At 42.4% G+C, this 13647-nt stretch overlaps 1 protein-coding gene across 2 annotated transcripts in view; it reads right to left on the reverse strand.

Moving 5' to 3' along the window:
* GRK5 (G protein-coupled receptor kinase 5) overlaps nt 1-13647 on the reverse strand; it is a 309158-nt gene that overhangs the window by 20381 nt on the left and 275130 nt on the right. For both annotated transcript variants that reach the window (XM_036734793.1, XM_036734792.1), the window contains exon 12: nt 11814-12022. In XM_036734793.1, coding sequence (XP_036590688.1) covers nt 11814-12022 — 209 coding nt within the window. The remainder of the gene's footprint in view (nt 1-11813; nt 12023-13647) is intronic.

Genomic DNA, 13647 nt, shown 5'->3' on the forward strand with positions numbered 1-13647 from the left:
GCTATTATCACCCCCATCTTATAGATGAAGAAACTGAGGCAAACACAGGTCGAGTGACTTGCCCAGGGTCACACAGCTAATAAGTGTCTAGGTCTTCCTTCCTCCAGACTCAGCACTCTATCCACTGTGCCATCTACCTGCCTTATTTGATGAGGTTAAATAAATATATTTAGCGGAAGCCCATGCCTTTTGGGCTATCTTTTGTTTCTATTGATTTAGATGAACGGACTGTTTTTTCATTAAGGCAGATCAGAGAAGAAAAACAGGGGAGGGGGCTACGCTGATCAAAAAGGTTTGGTCAGCAATTTGAGGAGAGAAGAGGCTTCTTAGTAAAATCTCTGCTTTCCAAAATCTGATGTCTTTCAGCTCCAAATGCCACATCCCAAACATTTTTTCAGGAGAATATTTGGCTGACTTTCATGTTCAAATAGGCCTCAGGAAAGCCCAAACCTAGCCCCTGAAAGGAGAGAAAGGAACAAATAAGGGGATAGGTTTGTTTTTCAACCCACGAGGGTGACTATTCAGATACCCTGGAGAAGGGAGGACAGCAGCGACTGGGATCAACTCAGGATTCTTACTGCCTTCTGTTTCCTAAGAGTCCATTTTAGCCAGCAGGGGGAAGCAGAGGACAATTATGCTGCAGGTGCTCCCAGCCTGAGCCAGGGAACAGTTTTATGTCTCACACAAGACCCATGCCTCCCGAGTCCACTTGTTGGACCCCAGGGCGCTCAATAACCACAAATGCCATTAGGATTTGACAAAAATATGGGGGCAAAGACAGTGCTACAGGAGGAGCAGTGTTTTCACACAGTAGCTCTTGGCCCTGATCTCATAAATCCAATCTTGTCACCTACAGACCTGTACAAACCACCAAGGAGCCCTCTGAGATCACCCAGAGCCCCAGGATCAGAACTAATGAAGAAAGAACTTAGCCACAAGTCAACAGATGCCCAAATACTTCTCAGGTCAAGGAGAAGTGACTGGTTGTCTCCACAGTGTGACCTGACATGCCCTGGTTTGAGCTGCCATGAGACTCTCCCAGGTGACTCAGGAGATGGGCTCAAGAGGGAGAAAGAAGCTGGCTTCTCTCAACTAATGCTAAAAGCTCCTGAGGCTCCTGTCTATCTCTCTGTGAATCTATCCATCCATCCCACCAACAAGTCAATTTGTCTTTTTAACGCGTTTTATCCCAGTTTCATTTGGATATAAAGCTGGGGGTAGAGGACCATATATGGAGTATCTTGACTGAAAACATCTCTGTCTAACACATCCCTTCCCCATTACCTTATTGCGATCCCTCGAATCCCTACTACTGGTCTCCTTTGAAAGGCTTTCTTAAATAAATAAAGGCTAGTGGGTTTTTCCCCCTGGATTAACACTGGTTTCAGAGGAGTAACACATTAGTAAACACATTCATTTATCTGATCAACCTGGCTGGAGAGCAGAATAGAGACTGAAACGAGAGAGGTACAATTTTTAATAGAGAAGAGGTCAGGAGGATGACATTCAATTTGAACCTTTCAAGTACGAACTGTGTGCAAAGAACACCAGGGATATGAAATTTAGATAAGACAGAATCCCCACCTCACAGAACTTAGACTTCGTTGTCTGGGTGGTGATACTACAGCAAGGGGCAGCCAGAGGGCAGCATGAGGACGCTGGGAATTTGAGAAGACGGTACTAAAAGGAGAAAAGTCCCAGAAGACGCTCCTTCTCAGTGAGATCAGGATGATGCCACCTTACCCTTACTTGAAGGCAAAGGCCAGGATCAGATGATCTCTCGAGGTCCCTTCCTGTCCCCTGGCCACTGGACCTTTTTGCTAAGGCCTGGTCCCAAGAAAGCAAGGATGAGGTTCTCATCTCCAGCAGGTGCTGGAAAGCAAACAAAAGCCTCCCAGAACTGAGAGTGTGGGGGGATGAGGAGCAGAAAGGGGAGCTTCTGTCTAGCTTTGGGATCTGTGGTGCCATGAATCCAGAGAACTCTCCGTGGAAAAGTAAATGAGAATGAATGGTCAAAGAAAGAATCCTGATGGAGACAGAGGGAGCGATGGAAAAGTCATGCTATTGTATGCTGACATTAACTTCAATGTAAATTTAATTAGTTATTATTGTTCTATTTTAAGTTTATAATAAATCATTAAAATAAATCGTTGGTACGACTCCTTGAAAAAAGAAATCTGGTTTTGATCATGCAAATAAATTGATGGATCACGCTGCCTTGTGCATTTTTGAAGTTCTGGGCTCTAATTGAGATGTACAAATTCTGTATGGAGGGGCTATGACCCAGTGATGGAAAGGTTGCTTTTTTTGGATAAAGTAATTTACAAATTCTCATAAGATCATCTCTTTCAGACTCAGTCATTTAAAACCCAAACCCCTGAACCACTATGGACCTTGGCCAAATATCAGTTGGGGCCCAGTCTAGCTTGTGCTTTGGGCAGATTGGCAGCTTCTTTTAATTATCAAATGTTTAGGATGGATTCTACACCTCTCTGTGTTGTATATAAAGCACTATAGAAATTCAAGTTATAATTCTTTGGCAATCAGCCAAAAAGTGGGGTGTAAGGCAGGGTGGAGTGAGGGCAGGGGAGAGAGGTTCCTATTGAGAGTTTGTTTGCTTGATGGTTCAGAGCCTAAACTTACAACAGTGGCTGATTCCGTCTATCCTCTGGTACAACAAACAAGATTAAGATTAGCCTTAGCACAGTGCCTGGCACATAGTAAGGGCTTAATAAATGTTTATTGTTTAACATAAACTAAGGGCAGAATATCCATTTTAAAATCTCACAGGATTAATCCAATATAGTTGTGAATATCACAAAGCAGGGAGTTCTTTTTATAAGATGCTATTTATCATATTTTAAGTTTTTTTTTAAATTGTGCATTTGAGGATATAAAAAACTCCCAATTCACTTTTACAGGTGGTCAGAGGCAGGAAATCAGTTCATTGCATCTTAGATAATGACTTCGAGGGGAGCTTAATGGAAAGGGGTCTTCTAAAAACCTGGTTTCTGACAGAATCAGCTCCACTGACTGGGAGAATCAGTGCATGCTAAATTTTATCCATTTTTCCCTTCGCATTGCTGAACTATGAGGAAAATGGGGAGGGATCCAGGGATTTCATCAGTGTGGGGAACTCATTAATATGGGAACCACCTCCAGTGAATGCAAGTTAACCCCTAATTTGTAGACTTAGAAGTTGTCTAGGGAACAGGAAGGATTAAATGATTTGTTAAGTTATACTCTAGGTCTGTATCAAAGGCATGACTTGAACTGAGGTCTTCCTGACTCAATCCAACATAGACTGCTGCTTTTCTCATTAGGAATCACAGACCTGGAGGACCACATAATCCAGACCCTTGTCCATTAAAGGCCTACAAGGGGGTTGACTTCCCCTAAGCATGGATTATTGAGTAATTGCAAATAATATTTTGCTGGCCCTGTCTTACAACACTTATGAGGTGGCAATGTTATATTAGGTATCTTGTAAATCAGAAGTATTGTTCTGTTAACCATAAGGTATTAAAGGAACCAAAGGAAGGCCTCCAAAACACTGAGCAGATCTTTTATCAAAAGACATGGAGAGACATGGATGAGAAGAAATAGTGAGGTTGTGATCTGTGTTGGTGGAGTACACTCACTGAGGAGGAGTCAGAAAAAGAAATCATTACCCTCTCTGGATCAACTGTAGATTGGAAGATGTAAGTAGGATAACAAGCTTTTAGATGAGTCTCACGTTTCCTGATTCACTCAGTATTTCCACTCGATCTAGATTTCAAAGTGACTGCCACCACCCGAAAGCTCTCTCATCTCTCTCTCCCCTCATCCTACTTCCATGTGGTTTCAGGGGAAAAGGCTGCCAGATGCATTAAGGTCCCATTAGGAGATATCCCCTGCTCGCCATTTGCCTGCCCAATCCCCACCAAAGGGCCCAGCACACTCTTTTCTGATTGGGATCTACGGTGGACTGTTGTCTGGGCTAGCCATCAGAAGAGATAGCATCAGTTCAGGTGTAATGACCACTTCTTGCCATCTGCTCTCCTCCCAAGGAACAAAGTAGCATTGTTAGGTTGGAGGCTTGCACAATCCAGGTGTTGTTCTATCTCTAGAGAAAAGTGTTTAATAGGAGAGCAAAGGGGTTAGTGCATCTGTCTCCTGAAAGCCCAGGTGGAATTCTTACCTGGAAGGATTGGGAATGCCCAGCTTTCTCCTCTCTTTACTAACCTTAAAGCACTATATAAAATGTTAGCTATCCTTATGATTATTTCTAAGTCTCTGGTCATTCTGGACAATCAGTGCAAATAATCAATGCTGGGTAAATTTTCATCTTCCAAAAGGAGACAGTGGCTTTTTACAGAATTGTAGAAATTAGATGTTTAAAGAGATTTCAACAGGTCATCTGGTTTAGGCTTCTGCCTTCACACAGACAACCATATAACAAATAATAATGATAAAAATAGTTGGTATTCATATAGTACTTGAAGGTTTGCAAAGAACCATTTATGCTTTCTTATTTTATACTTTATATGATCTCATAATAAGCCAACGAAAGAAGTATTATAAATATTATTGTCTTTATGTTGCAGATGAGACAACCAAGGGTCAGATAAGTTCTTCCCTGTCATGCTAGACACGAGGCCCTGTGTGTGTCTTCCTTGCAAGCTTACCCAATTAAAGCATCAAGTCTCAGGCCCTGCCCGATATAAAACCCTTCCTGAGAGGTGAGGTCTGTGGCTACAAGGCCAATCAGAACACCTTGCATTCATGCGGTTTGATTAACACCTAAGTTTTCTCTGGTTTTCTCCGTTACAGTAACAGATTTTGAGATGGAAAGGACCTTGAGAGGACCTCTCTCACATTACACATTAAGAAACCGAGGCCCAAGGTGACAAAGGTGCCACCTACTGGCAGAGGAAGGATATGACCTCATGTCCTCTGACTCCTAATGAAGCCAGTACTTTTTCCACTGAACCACTGGGTCTCTCTCATACTCTGGAAACAAGTTCTTCTTTGTAAGCGTGTGTCTGTGTATATTCTTGTATGTCTGAGTGTGTCAAGAGCTTTAAAAAAAATTCTTCCACCACTCTATTCTTACTCCCCAAAACACAGTTCTAGGAATTACTTCAGATTGGGAAAAGGGACCATTTTCTCCAGGGGTCGTTGACATTAGTGGGATATAAGCGGCTACTGAACGGACCCATTGATCCAAGTTCTCCAGTTCTTGCATCCGGGTCTTTCAAAAGATCTTCCTTCCCAGACCCACAAACTTTATTCTAATTATAGGTTGAAACTTGGGCTGAAGACAACTAGAAGGCACAGTAGATAGAATGCTGGGTCTGGATTTAAGAAGATCTGAATTCAAATCCAACCTCGAGGCATTTCCTAACTTTGGCCAGCCATTTCACCTCTGTCAGTCTCGGGTTCCTCAACTGTAAAATGGGGATCATGATAGCACCAGGGTTGTTGTGAAGATCAAATAAGAGACTATTTGTAAGCACTTAGTACAGTGCCTGGCACATAGTTGGTGCTTAATAAATGCTTATTCCCTTCTTTTCTATCACCAGTCCCACCCCCTTTCCTGCTTGGGATGCATTTCCTTAAGGATGATAGCAAATACATTTCATTGAGAATGTGTGACTGTAGGTATCCACATATGTTTATATTATTTCTGCTTCAGGGAAATATAACCTACTTCTGAGAGGGCTCAGTTCCTAAAGCATGCACAATAACTATCTGCTGCCAATATATATGGAGGCTTGGGGACCTTCCTGAAATTTGTGATGGAGGAGAAGTCCCTCCTCAATTTAGAGCATGCATGGATATCCCGTTTCCTATTAGCTGACTGTGTGGCAACAAAAAGCTTTTTAATAAGCTGCTGTGCTAGAACTCGGTGTGCGTACCAAAGGCAAAATCAGAGAAAGTATTGCTTTCTTCCATGGTAGTGAGTGAAGCAAAAACTACTATAAGCCTTCAGGTGGGAGGAGAGGCAGTAGTAGCAGAAGAAGCAGAAAGAAACAGTGGCTTGCTGCCAGCTCTCCCCAGCCAACCCCTATGCAGTCATTAATGTATGATGTCGTCTCTGTTTCTTCTCTTTCTTTGTGCTCATTTTTTTTCCTGATCTGAGGTGGATGAGATTCAGAGATGGAACAGGTCAGGTTTGACCTAGTGAACTTCAAAAAGTCAGAACAGACACCAGACATCCAGCAACTGAGGTATATAGCACAGAGTCCTGAGGAGGAAGAGGAGTCTCACTCTGGAGTTCTGACTAGGCTCAGAGAATGAGCCTCCATTAGTAGGCTTATATTTCTGTTGTCAGCTCAAACAATTTGTTTAAACCGCTTGTGAATGAGTCAAACTTTAAATTTATTTAAATGTATTTAAATTTCACAATTATGTGCAAATTCTACATTCCTGGAATATATAGGGAGGGATCTTGACAGTCAAGATCTTTCATGATGACATTTGTGATCAAGGCCCGGGCTTCAAGGATGTGAATGAAGAGTATGCGGGAAAGTAGGACAGTCAACAGGACTCTTTCTTCCTTAAATCTGTTTACCTGTTTGCTGCTTCTGAGGATGCTGGCATCTTTATAGCAACACATACCTCCAATAGGTCAGCTCTGGTCCATTTAATAAATATTTATTTAGTGCCTGTTTTGTGTATTAGATGCTAGGGGTATTACAAAATGGGAATGGAGGGGAATAGCAACGATATGGATAATCCAAGCAAGGAAGGTTTTAAAAACTGGCTTTGATTATATTTCTTTCTCAGCTTTCCCTGTATCCATCAGCTTTGTCTTATTATGTTTCCCTCAGTCTAACTTTAAATTGAAGATGCCTCCATTAAACAGATACACTAAGAGAGGGTGGCCCAAAGGCCTGCTGGTCAGTAGGATGAACGAGGCTCAACTGGGACAAAAAGACTGTTATAGAGAGCCTACAAAGTGCATAGGCATACACAAGTTCAATAAGTAATTTTAAAAACTGGACCATTAGAAGTTTCTCAGCCATGGCTGCCATTGCCACTCCCTGGCAATGGTTGGTGGATGCTACATTGTCACATAAAGGGGGGAAGATGCAGAAAAGTAGGAATGGTAATGTAAAGGATCAGGACTCTGCAACGTAGGTATTGATTAGGATGGTAACGGAGACAAGCCAAGGTTTTAGGAGGATGTGGGTCTTGGAGGTCAGGAATAGGCAAGAGCTCAAGGTTTCATGGAGTCTAGGCAAAAGAGCAAGGAATACACAGTTATCTATGGTTAGGAACAGGTAAAGAATTTGAGTCCAGGGGGTCAAGACAAATGGTCAAGGACCAGTTATAGGCTGTCACAAATAGGAAAGGAGCCAAGAAATCTAGGGAATTTCAGTAGGTCAAGTTGCAATACCAGCAATCAGTAATGTGAACTTAACTCTGAGCCCCCTCCTAGATATCCCACCAGGAAAGGGCCTGGAGTCAGGAAGACCTGAGGAAAGGAAGTGTTGTAGGGGTGTGGGAGGCTGAAGGTGTGAGGAGAAAAGGGATTGCATTACTGGAGAGTGGAAGCTGCATGAATGACTTCTTGGATGGGACAGGGATGCAGGGAAGGAGAGGACACACGGTGGGGCTAGGGGACTTGGATTGGTGGGGAGAGGGGACAGTGATGCTCTTATGTTCTCTTCCCAATATGCATCAGTTGTATGCCATTCCATTGGCCTGGCTTCTTCCCAACCACTTGGCCTGACCCAACCCTGATTTCCTAAGTGTGGCCAGTGACTTCATGATTGGTTGGGGTCCAGCAACTCCGAAATAGATACCTCTTCCTCCTGCTCTTCTGTGATGCATTATAGTACGAACACACTAGTTTATATGATAGCTATAAACATACATATACATTTTAATAATGTGTCTGTCTATAGTTAATTTTTGTTTATAAAATGCAACCAAAGTCTAGTTTTCAGCTATTTCTTCCTATAGTCCATGACTTGACTTCCTTGCTTCTAGGACTTCATACGGCGATAACCAAATACCCCGAGAGTCTCTTAATGAGTTCTTCTTAAGGCATATTTCTGGGCAATATAAGGGAAGACTTCTTCACAATGAGAGTTGTCCAGGGGCAGAATAGATTGACTGAGGAGATGATAGTGATATTAATATAATAATAATAACAATAATAGGGATAAGGACAGGACCTCTGACTTCATCGATATAGAGAATTCCTGGATGAGAAAACTTTCTCTACCAGTGTAGGTCAACATTTCTCTGCAACTGAAAATCTCCTAGAACACTGAGAGGTTAGGTGACTTACCCAGGGTCACACAACCAATACATGTCCAAGGTAGAGCTTGAACCCAAGTGTTCCTGACTTTGAGGCTAGCTCTTTCTCTACTACACCACAGTTGTATCAACATCACCATCATCATCACCATCATAAGCAGCAGCAGCTTATATAAGTCACTTTAAATTTGCAAAGCTCTCTCTAGATATATCTATATCTAGAGGGAGAGAAAGTATTTTTTTATCTATCTACGTACCTACCTACCTAACCATCTATCTTTCTGTCTGTCTATCTATCTGTAGCTAGGTGGTACAGTGGATAAAGCACTGGGCCTGGAGTCAGGAAGACCTGAGTCCAAATCTGGCCTCAGACACCTACTAGCAGTGTGACCCTGGGCAAGTCACTTAATCCTGTTTGCCTCAGTTTCCTCATCTGTAAAATGAGCTAGAGAAGAAAAAGGAAAACAATTCTATTATCTTTGCCAAGAAAACTTCAAATGGGGTCATGAAAGAGTTGGACATGATGGAAATGGCTGAACAACAACATATTTGTATATATTTATATATGTATATATACATACATATGTATGTATGGGTGTATATGTGTGTGTGTACATGATCCTCACAACAACCCTATGCAATACGAGCTATCTCACTATCTCCATTTAAAGATATGTATGGCTCAGAGAGGTATAATTAACCTGTCCAGTATAATTAACTATATAATTAACATATAGCTAGCATTGGTGGTAGAATTTGAATCTAGATTTGCCTACCTATAAATGCAACACTCTAACCACTTCAGCAGGCTTCCTTTCACTCAATGTTTTCTAGTAGAGTCTGAATGCCACCAATGGGGATGTTACAAAGGGGATCGTTGTTTAGGTACAGGGTGGCCCGGATGGTCTTTGAAGTTCCTTCCCATTTCATGGTCTGTGATTATATATCCTTCTAAGTGGCCTAAGTTGTATTGGTACCATCCACCATGACCATCTGCTAGGCCTTATCCTGGTTTCTTAGGTTCTGGGTACACAGAACCTGCATGTATTGATGGCAGGAGTGGTGGTGTACTGGAAGGAACAATGGATCTGGAGTCAGGCTTGGATTCAAACCCTGGCTCCGTTATATGACCCCGATCAAGTCACTTGACCTCTCTATGCCTTAGTTATCTCTTCTGTAAAAAAGGGATAAGAACAATTACACCATATACCTTAGCAAAGTTTTGTTGTGAGTCTAAAATGAGATAAAATAGGTAAAGTGCTTTTTAAACTGCCATTTTAATGTCAGCTATTATTATCATCATGGCTGGTGTATATGATAGCTATAAACATATATATACATTTTTACTAATGTGTCTGTCTATAGTTAATTTTTGTTTATAAAATGCAGCCAAAGTCTAGTTTTCAGCTATTTCCTCCTATAGTCCATGACTTGATGACCCAGGCCTGTAAGAGAAAATATTGATGCAGAGGCTGGCTGGCCATTTATTGGGGATGCTGTCAAGGGCATTTCTATGTGAGATGATCTGTGAAGTCCTTTTCCATCTCAAGATTACATAATTCCATGAAACAGAAGCCTAGTACTTAAAAAAACCCAATGGGTCGTTTCTTTATAAGGTTTTCAACCCCTAGCACAGTCTGGATGAAATGAGCGATGCCAGGGTCCTAGGAGTGGGACCTTGTTCTAGTCCCTTCAGTTCACTGGGCCTTACTCAGTGTCCTCATTGATAAAATGAGGCAGGGGGTAGGTGGGGAGAGGGTATCTGCCCCAGCTTAGAGATTTTATGAGTTGATGAAGAAAGTTCGAAATTCTCCTAAGTTCTCTCAGAATTTAGGAAAACTAAAATGAAAAGAATGAAAAAAAATGCAAGGGGCCCCACCAAAAGATTTCAGCTTTTTAAACTTCATTCATCTCCAGGTGCAGGCAGTTTGGAGGGAAAGGAAGTCTCCCAAGGCAGCACAAACAGGGCTCAGGGCTCTGGCCCTTCCTGCCTCCATGTGGCCCGAGTTAGGGAGCTGCCTGCTGTGGCCAGCTGCCAGCACAGCTGTTCCTGTCACTAGAAAGAGGAAGGCCCAGAGCAAGGCAGCAACGTAAAAATCCCAGGGAGCCAGAGAGCCAGGCGTGGGAAGGAAACGCTAAGCGGTCTGAAGCTGCTCACTGACCAGGGCAGGAAGGCAGGTCCTATGTCTGAAATCACCCCCCAGGGGCCTACGGAACAAGTAACCTGTTCTTTCTGTATAGCAGGTTTCCATGTTGTCGTTGTACTGCTCTCACCTTCAAAACATTTGGTATCTCCCTCCTTCCTTCACATGAAATCACAGCTTCTCAGCTTGACCTTCAAGGCCTATCATGGGTCTGACCCCATCCTCCCGATGCAACCTTATCTTACTGTTCATTAATATGAACCTTGCTTCTCGGTAAGACTAATTTCCTCACTATCCCAGGTGTTTAACTAAACTGGGGCATCTGAGGACACTTTGCTCAGTTGGGGGACACTGAGGTCCAAATTGGGAATTTATCAGCTCCCACCTCCTGCTGCCATCTTTAAAAGTGGCATGGAGAATTCTGTGGTATTTGCTCTTGCTCTGGTATTTTTAGAGGATGAATCCTCATATTACTACTTGGGACGCTCTTTTTGTATTGAATCAGCAAGAGGAGAAAGAGGAAAAGATATATCCTCCATTTACCAGCGTTCCCAAGGTTGCTGGTCTGATACTGACCTACAGATCAGCCTACTTGTGACTCTGATAGAGAAAGAGATGGAAGGGGGAAAAATGAGATGGGAGAGAAGAAGACCCCAAGAGAGCTCTCCTCGGCCTTTAGTGAATTCTAATTTTGGGGCAACTTGGATAGAAAAAAATTCCATGAAAAGTAGGTTTTTGACAAAACCTGTCTTCTTACATGAACAAATGACAGCACGATACAACAATTATCAATCATCCCAGATTGCCCATGCTTTGTGCTAAATGTTTTTTTTTAATTTTTTTTTTTGAGGGAGGAAGGCAGGGCAACTGGGGTTGTGACTTGCCCAAGGTCACACAGCTAGTAAGTATGTCAAGTGTCTGCAGCCACATTTGAACTCAGGTCCTCCTGACTCCAGCGCCAGTGCTCTACTCACTGTGCTACCTAGCTGCCCCCTTAATTTTTTATTTTTTTAAGCTTGGGAACTCCCTCTGCCAAACCATAGCTCACAGACCATCTGACTTTGTTGAGGAACACAATGGAGTTGCCCAGGCCAGAGGCAAGATTGGAAGCCAGGTTTTCCTGACTCCAAGCCCAGCATTTTATCCACTAATCCAGTGTAAGGGAGTATATATATATATAGATAGATAGATAGATATAGATAGATAGATATAGACATAGATATAGATATATAGATATAGATATATCTTTTACTTTTCTGTATGTCTCCAACAGTGCCCTATATAGCTTAGGTTTTCAGCATTTGTTCTTGTTCAAGTGATCATGGGACTGGACCCAGTCTGGATCTTCTCTGCCTTACCCTATATTCCAGCATACCTGGCAGGGAGAATTTGAGGAATGAAGGCTTTGACCCTTACCATTTTACAGATTGACTTAGCTTCATCAGAAAATTTGTGAGAGTACACCTCTTCAGTCTCTAGGACTCTCCTGTCCACCTCTTCACGCTTCACTTTCTCTTTCCTCCCTCGAAAGGGCGACTGTCCAGCAATCATCTCAAAGATGAGGCAGCCCAGGCCCCAGTAGTCTGGACTCAGACCATACCTCTGGTTGTTCAAGACCTCTGGAGCTGAAAGAAGAGGAAGTGGGAGAGAGGATTGGAAAGGACCACTTGATGACCACAAGAATAAGAGCGTGTGTTTGCCAAAGTGAGGCCAGAACCCTTTCTCGTATCCACTGATCAGAGGCCCTGGATGGAGGATAGCACTATTTCCAAACAAGTGCATCCAAGCCTGAGCAGTCCATGCCTAAGATAAAAGGTGGGCCTCTTTTCAGAAGAGCATACAACCTTGCCCCTTTTCCTAATCTTAGCTTGGTCCCTCAAGTTAGCTTTGTTTGTTTTTTTTTCCTATAAAGAGCATCTCATAGATTCATCAGAGAGGTGCCAAAAATACAAATCTAGCATGTCATGCTGTGTTTGTATGCATATAAAGGCAAACAGAGACTCACAGATGTATAAACATACAAGAACACAAACTGGTACATGCTGCGCTTTCATGGGAGTACAGATGTCCAGACATGATCACGGGTGCACAAGTGCAAGTACATGCACCAGTAGACACATGTTTGTGTTCACAAACATGCATATGTTCAAAGGTGCAACATGTATGTATATGCAAACCCGCAAGGGAACAAAAACATGTACATACTTATGCAGAGTCACAGGTATGCAGAAAGACACAGGTGCACAAACACACCTGTTCAAATAAATGCAGACATTGACACTATACTCACATGTGTGTACATATAGGCAAGGCATAGGTGCGTTACAGGTTTACATGTAAGTTAAATGCAATCGCCACCACTACATGCATGTGTGTTCACACAAGAAATGCACAGACATGTTATGTGCATGCATGTAAATTAAAATGTCAATATCAACACCATACCACATATGTGTATACTTAGGCATACAAAAATAACACAGGCACACATATGAATGACCAAAGATATATGGCCATACAGACACATGTTTGAATACATGTGAGCACAGGCATGCTGACATATGAATGCAGATATTCATGTGAATCCAAGCATAAGGGTGTACAAACACAGATACATACACGTACATATATAGGGGTGTATTGGTAAATGTTTAATCACCAGCTTTTCAGAAAAAAAAAATGCAGAAGACACTTTATGATCTGCATTATTAACATTTTCTCCAACACTTTCTCAGGTCCATACAATCAACAAAACAATAAATCAAGCCCTGATTTGCAGCATTTGCTAGCCTTCAGTGAATAAATGCTCACAACTTTGAAAATTTAACAACCGGCTCTCTTGAGCCAGTTTGTGCTGGCTCCAGAAACCCCCTGCATATGTGCATAGACAAACATAGAACATGCATGGCATATGCATATATACGTATATATATATAAAATATATACATATAACATCCTCCAACGTGCAGACGGAAAAATGTAGACACACAAGAAAGTTTCCTAAGTCTATCACCAACCTTAGCATATGGATTTTCTGGCCCCAGCATTAAATTCTGTGAGTCCTAATAGAGATGCTGGGGCCATGAAAGCTCTCTGGGGTCCAATGGGAAGAATACTTCCTTTCTACCACCCAATGGGTTGGGAGGAATGCTAAGTACCTTTCCTGTAATGGTGTTATCACTCTCTGGGCGACAGAGTGAGCACATAGAGCCCCCACCTCCTCCTTATACTCCTGCCCAGTCTCTTCCTC

The sequence above is a fragment of the Trichosurus vulpecula genome, chromosome 8 (genome assembly GCF_011100635.1).
Source record: "Trichosurus vulpecula isolate mTriVul1 chromosome 8, mTriVul1.pri, whole genome shotgun sequence".
Classification (NCBI taxonomy): Eukaryota; Metazoa; Chordata; class Mammalia; order Diprotodontia; family Phalangeridae; genus Trichosurus; species Trichosurus vulpecula.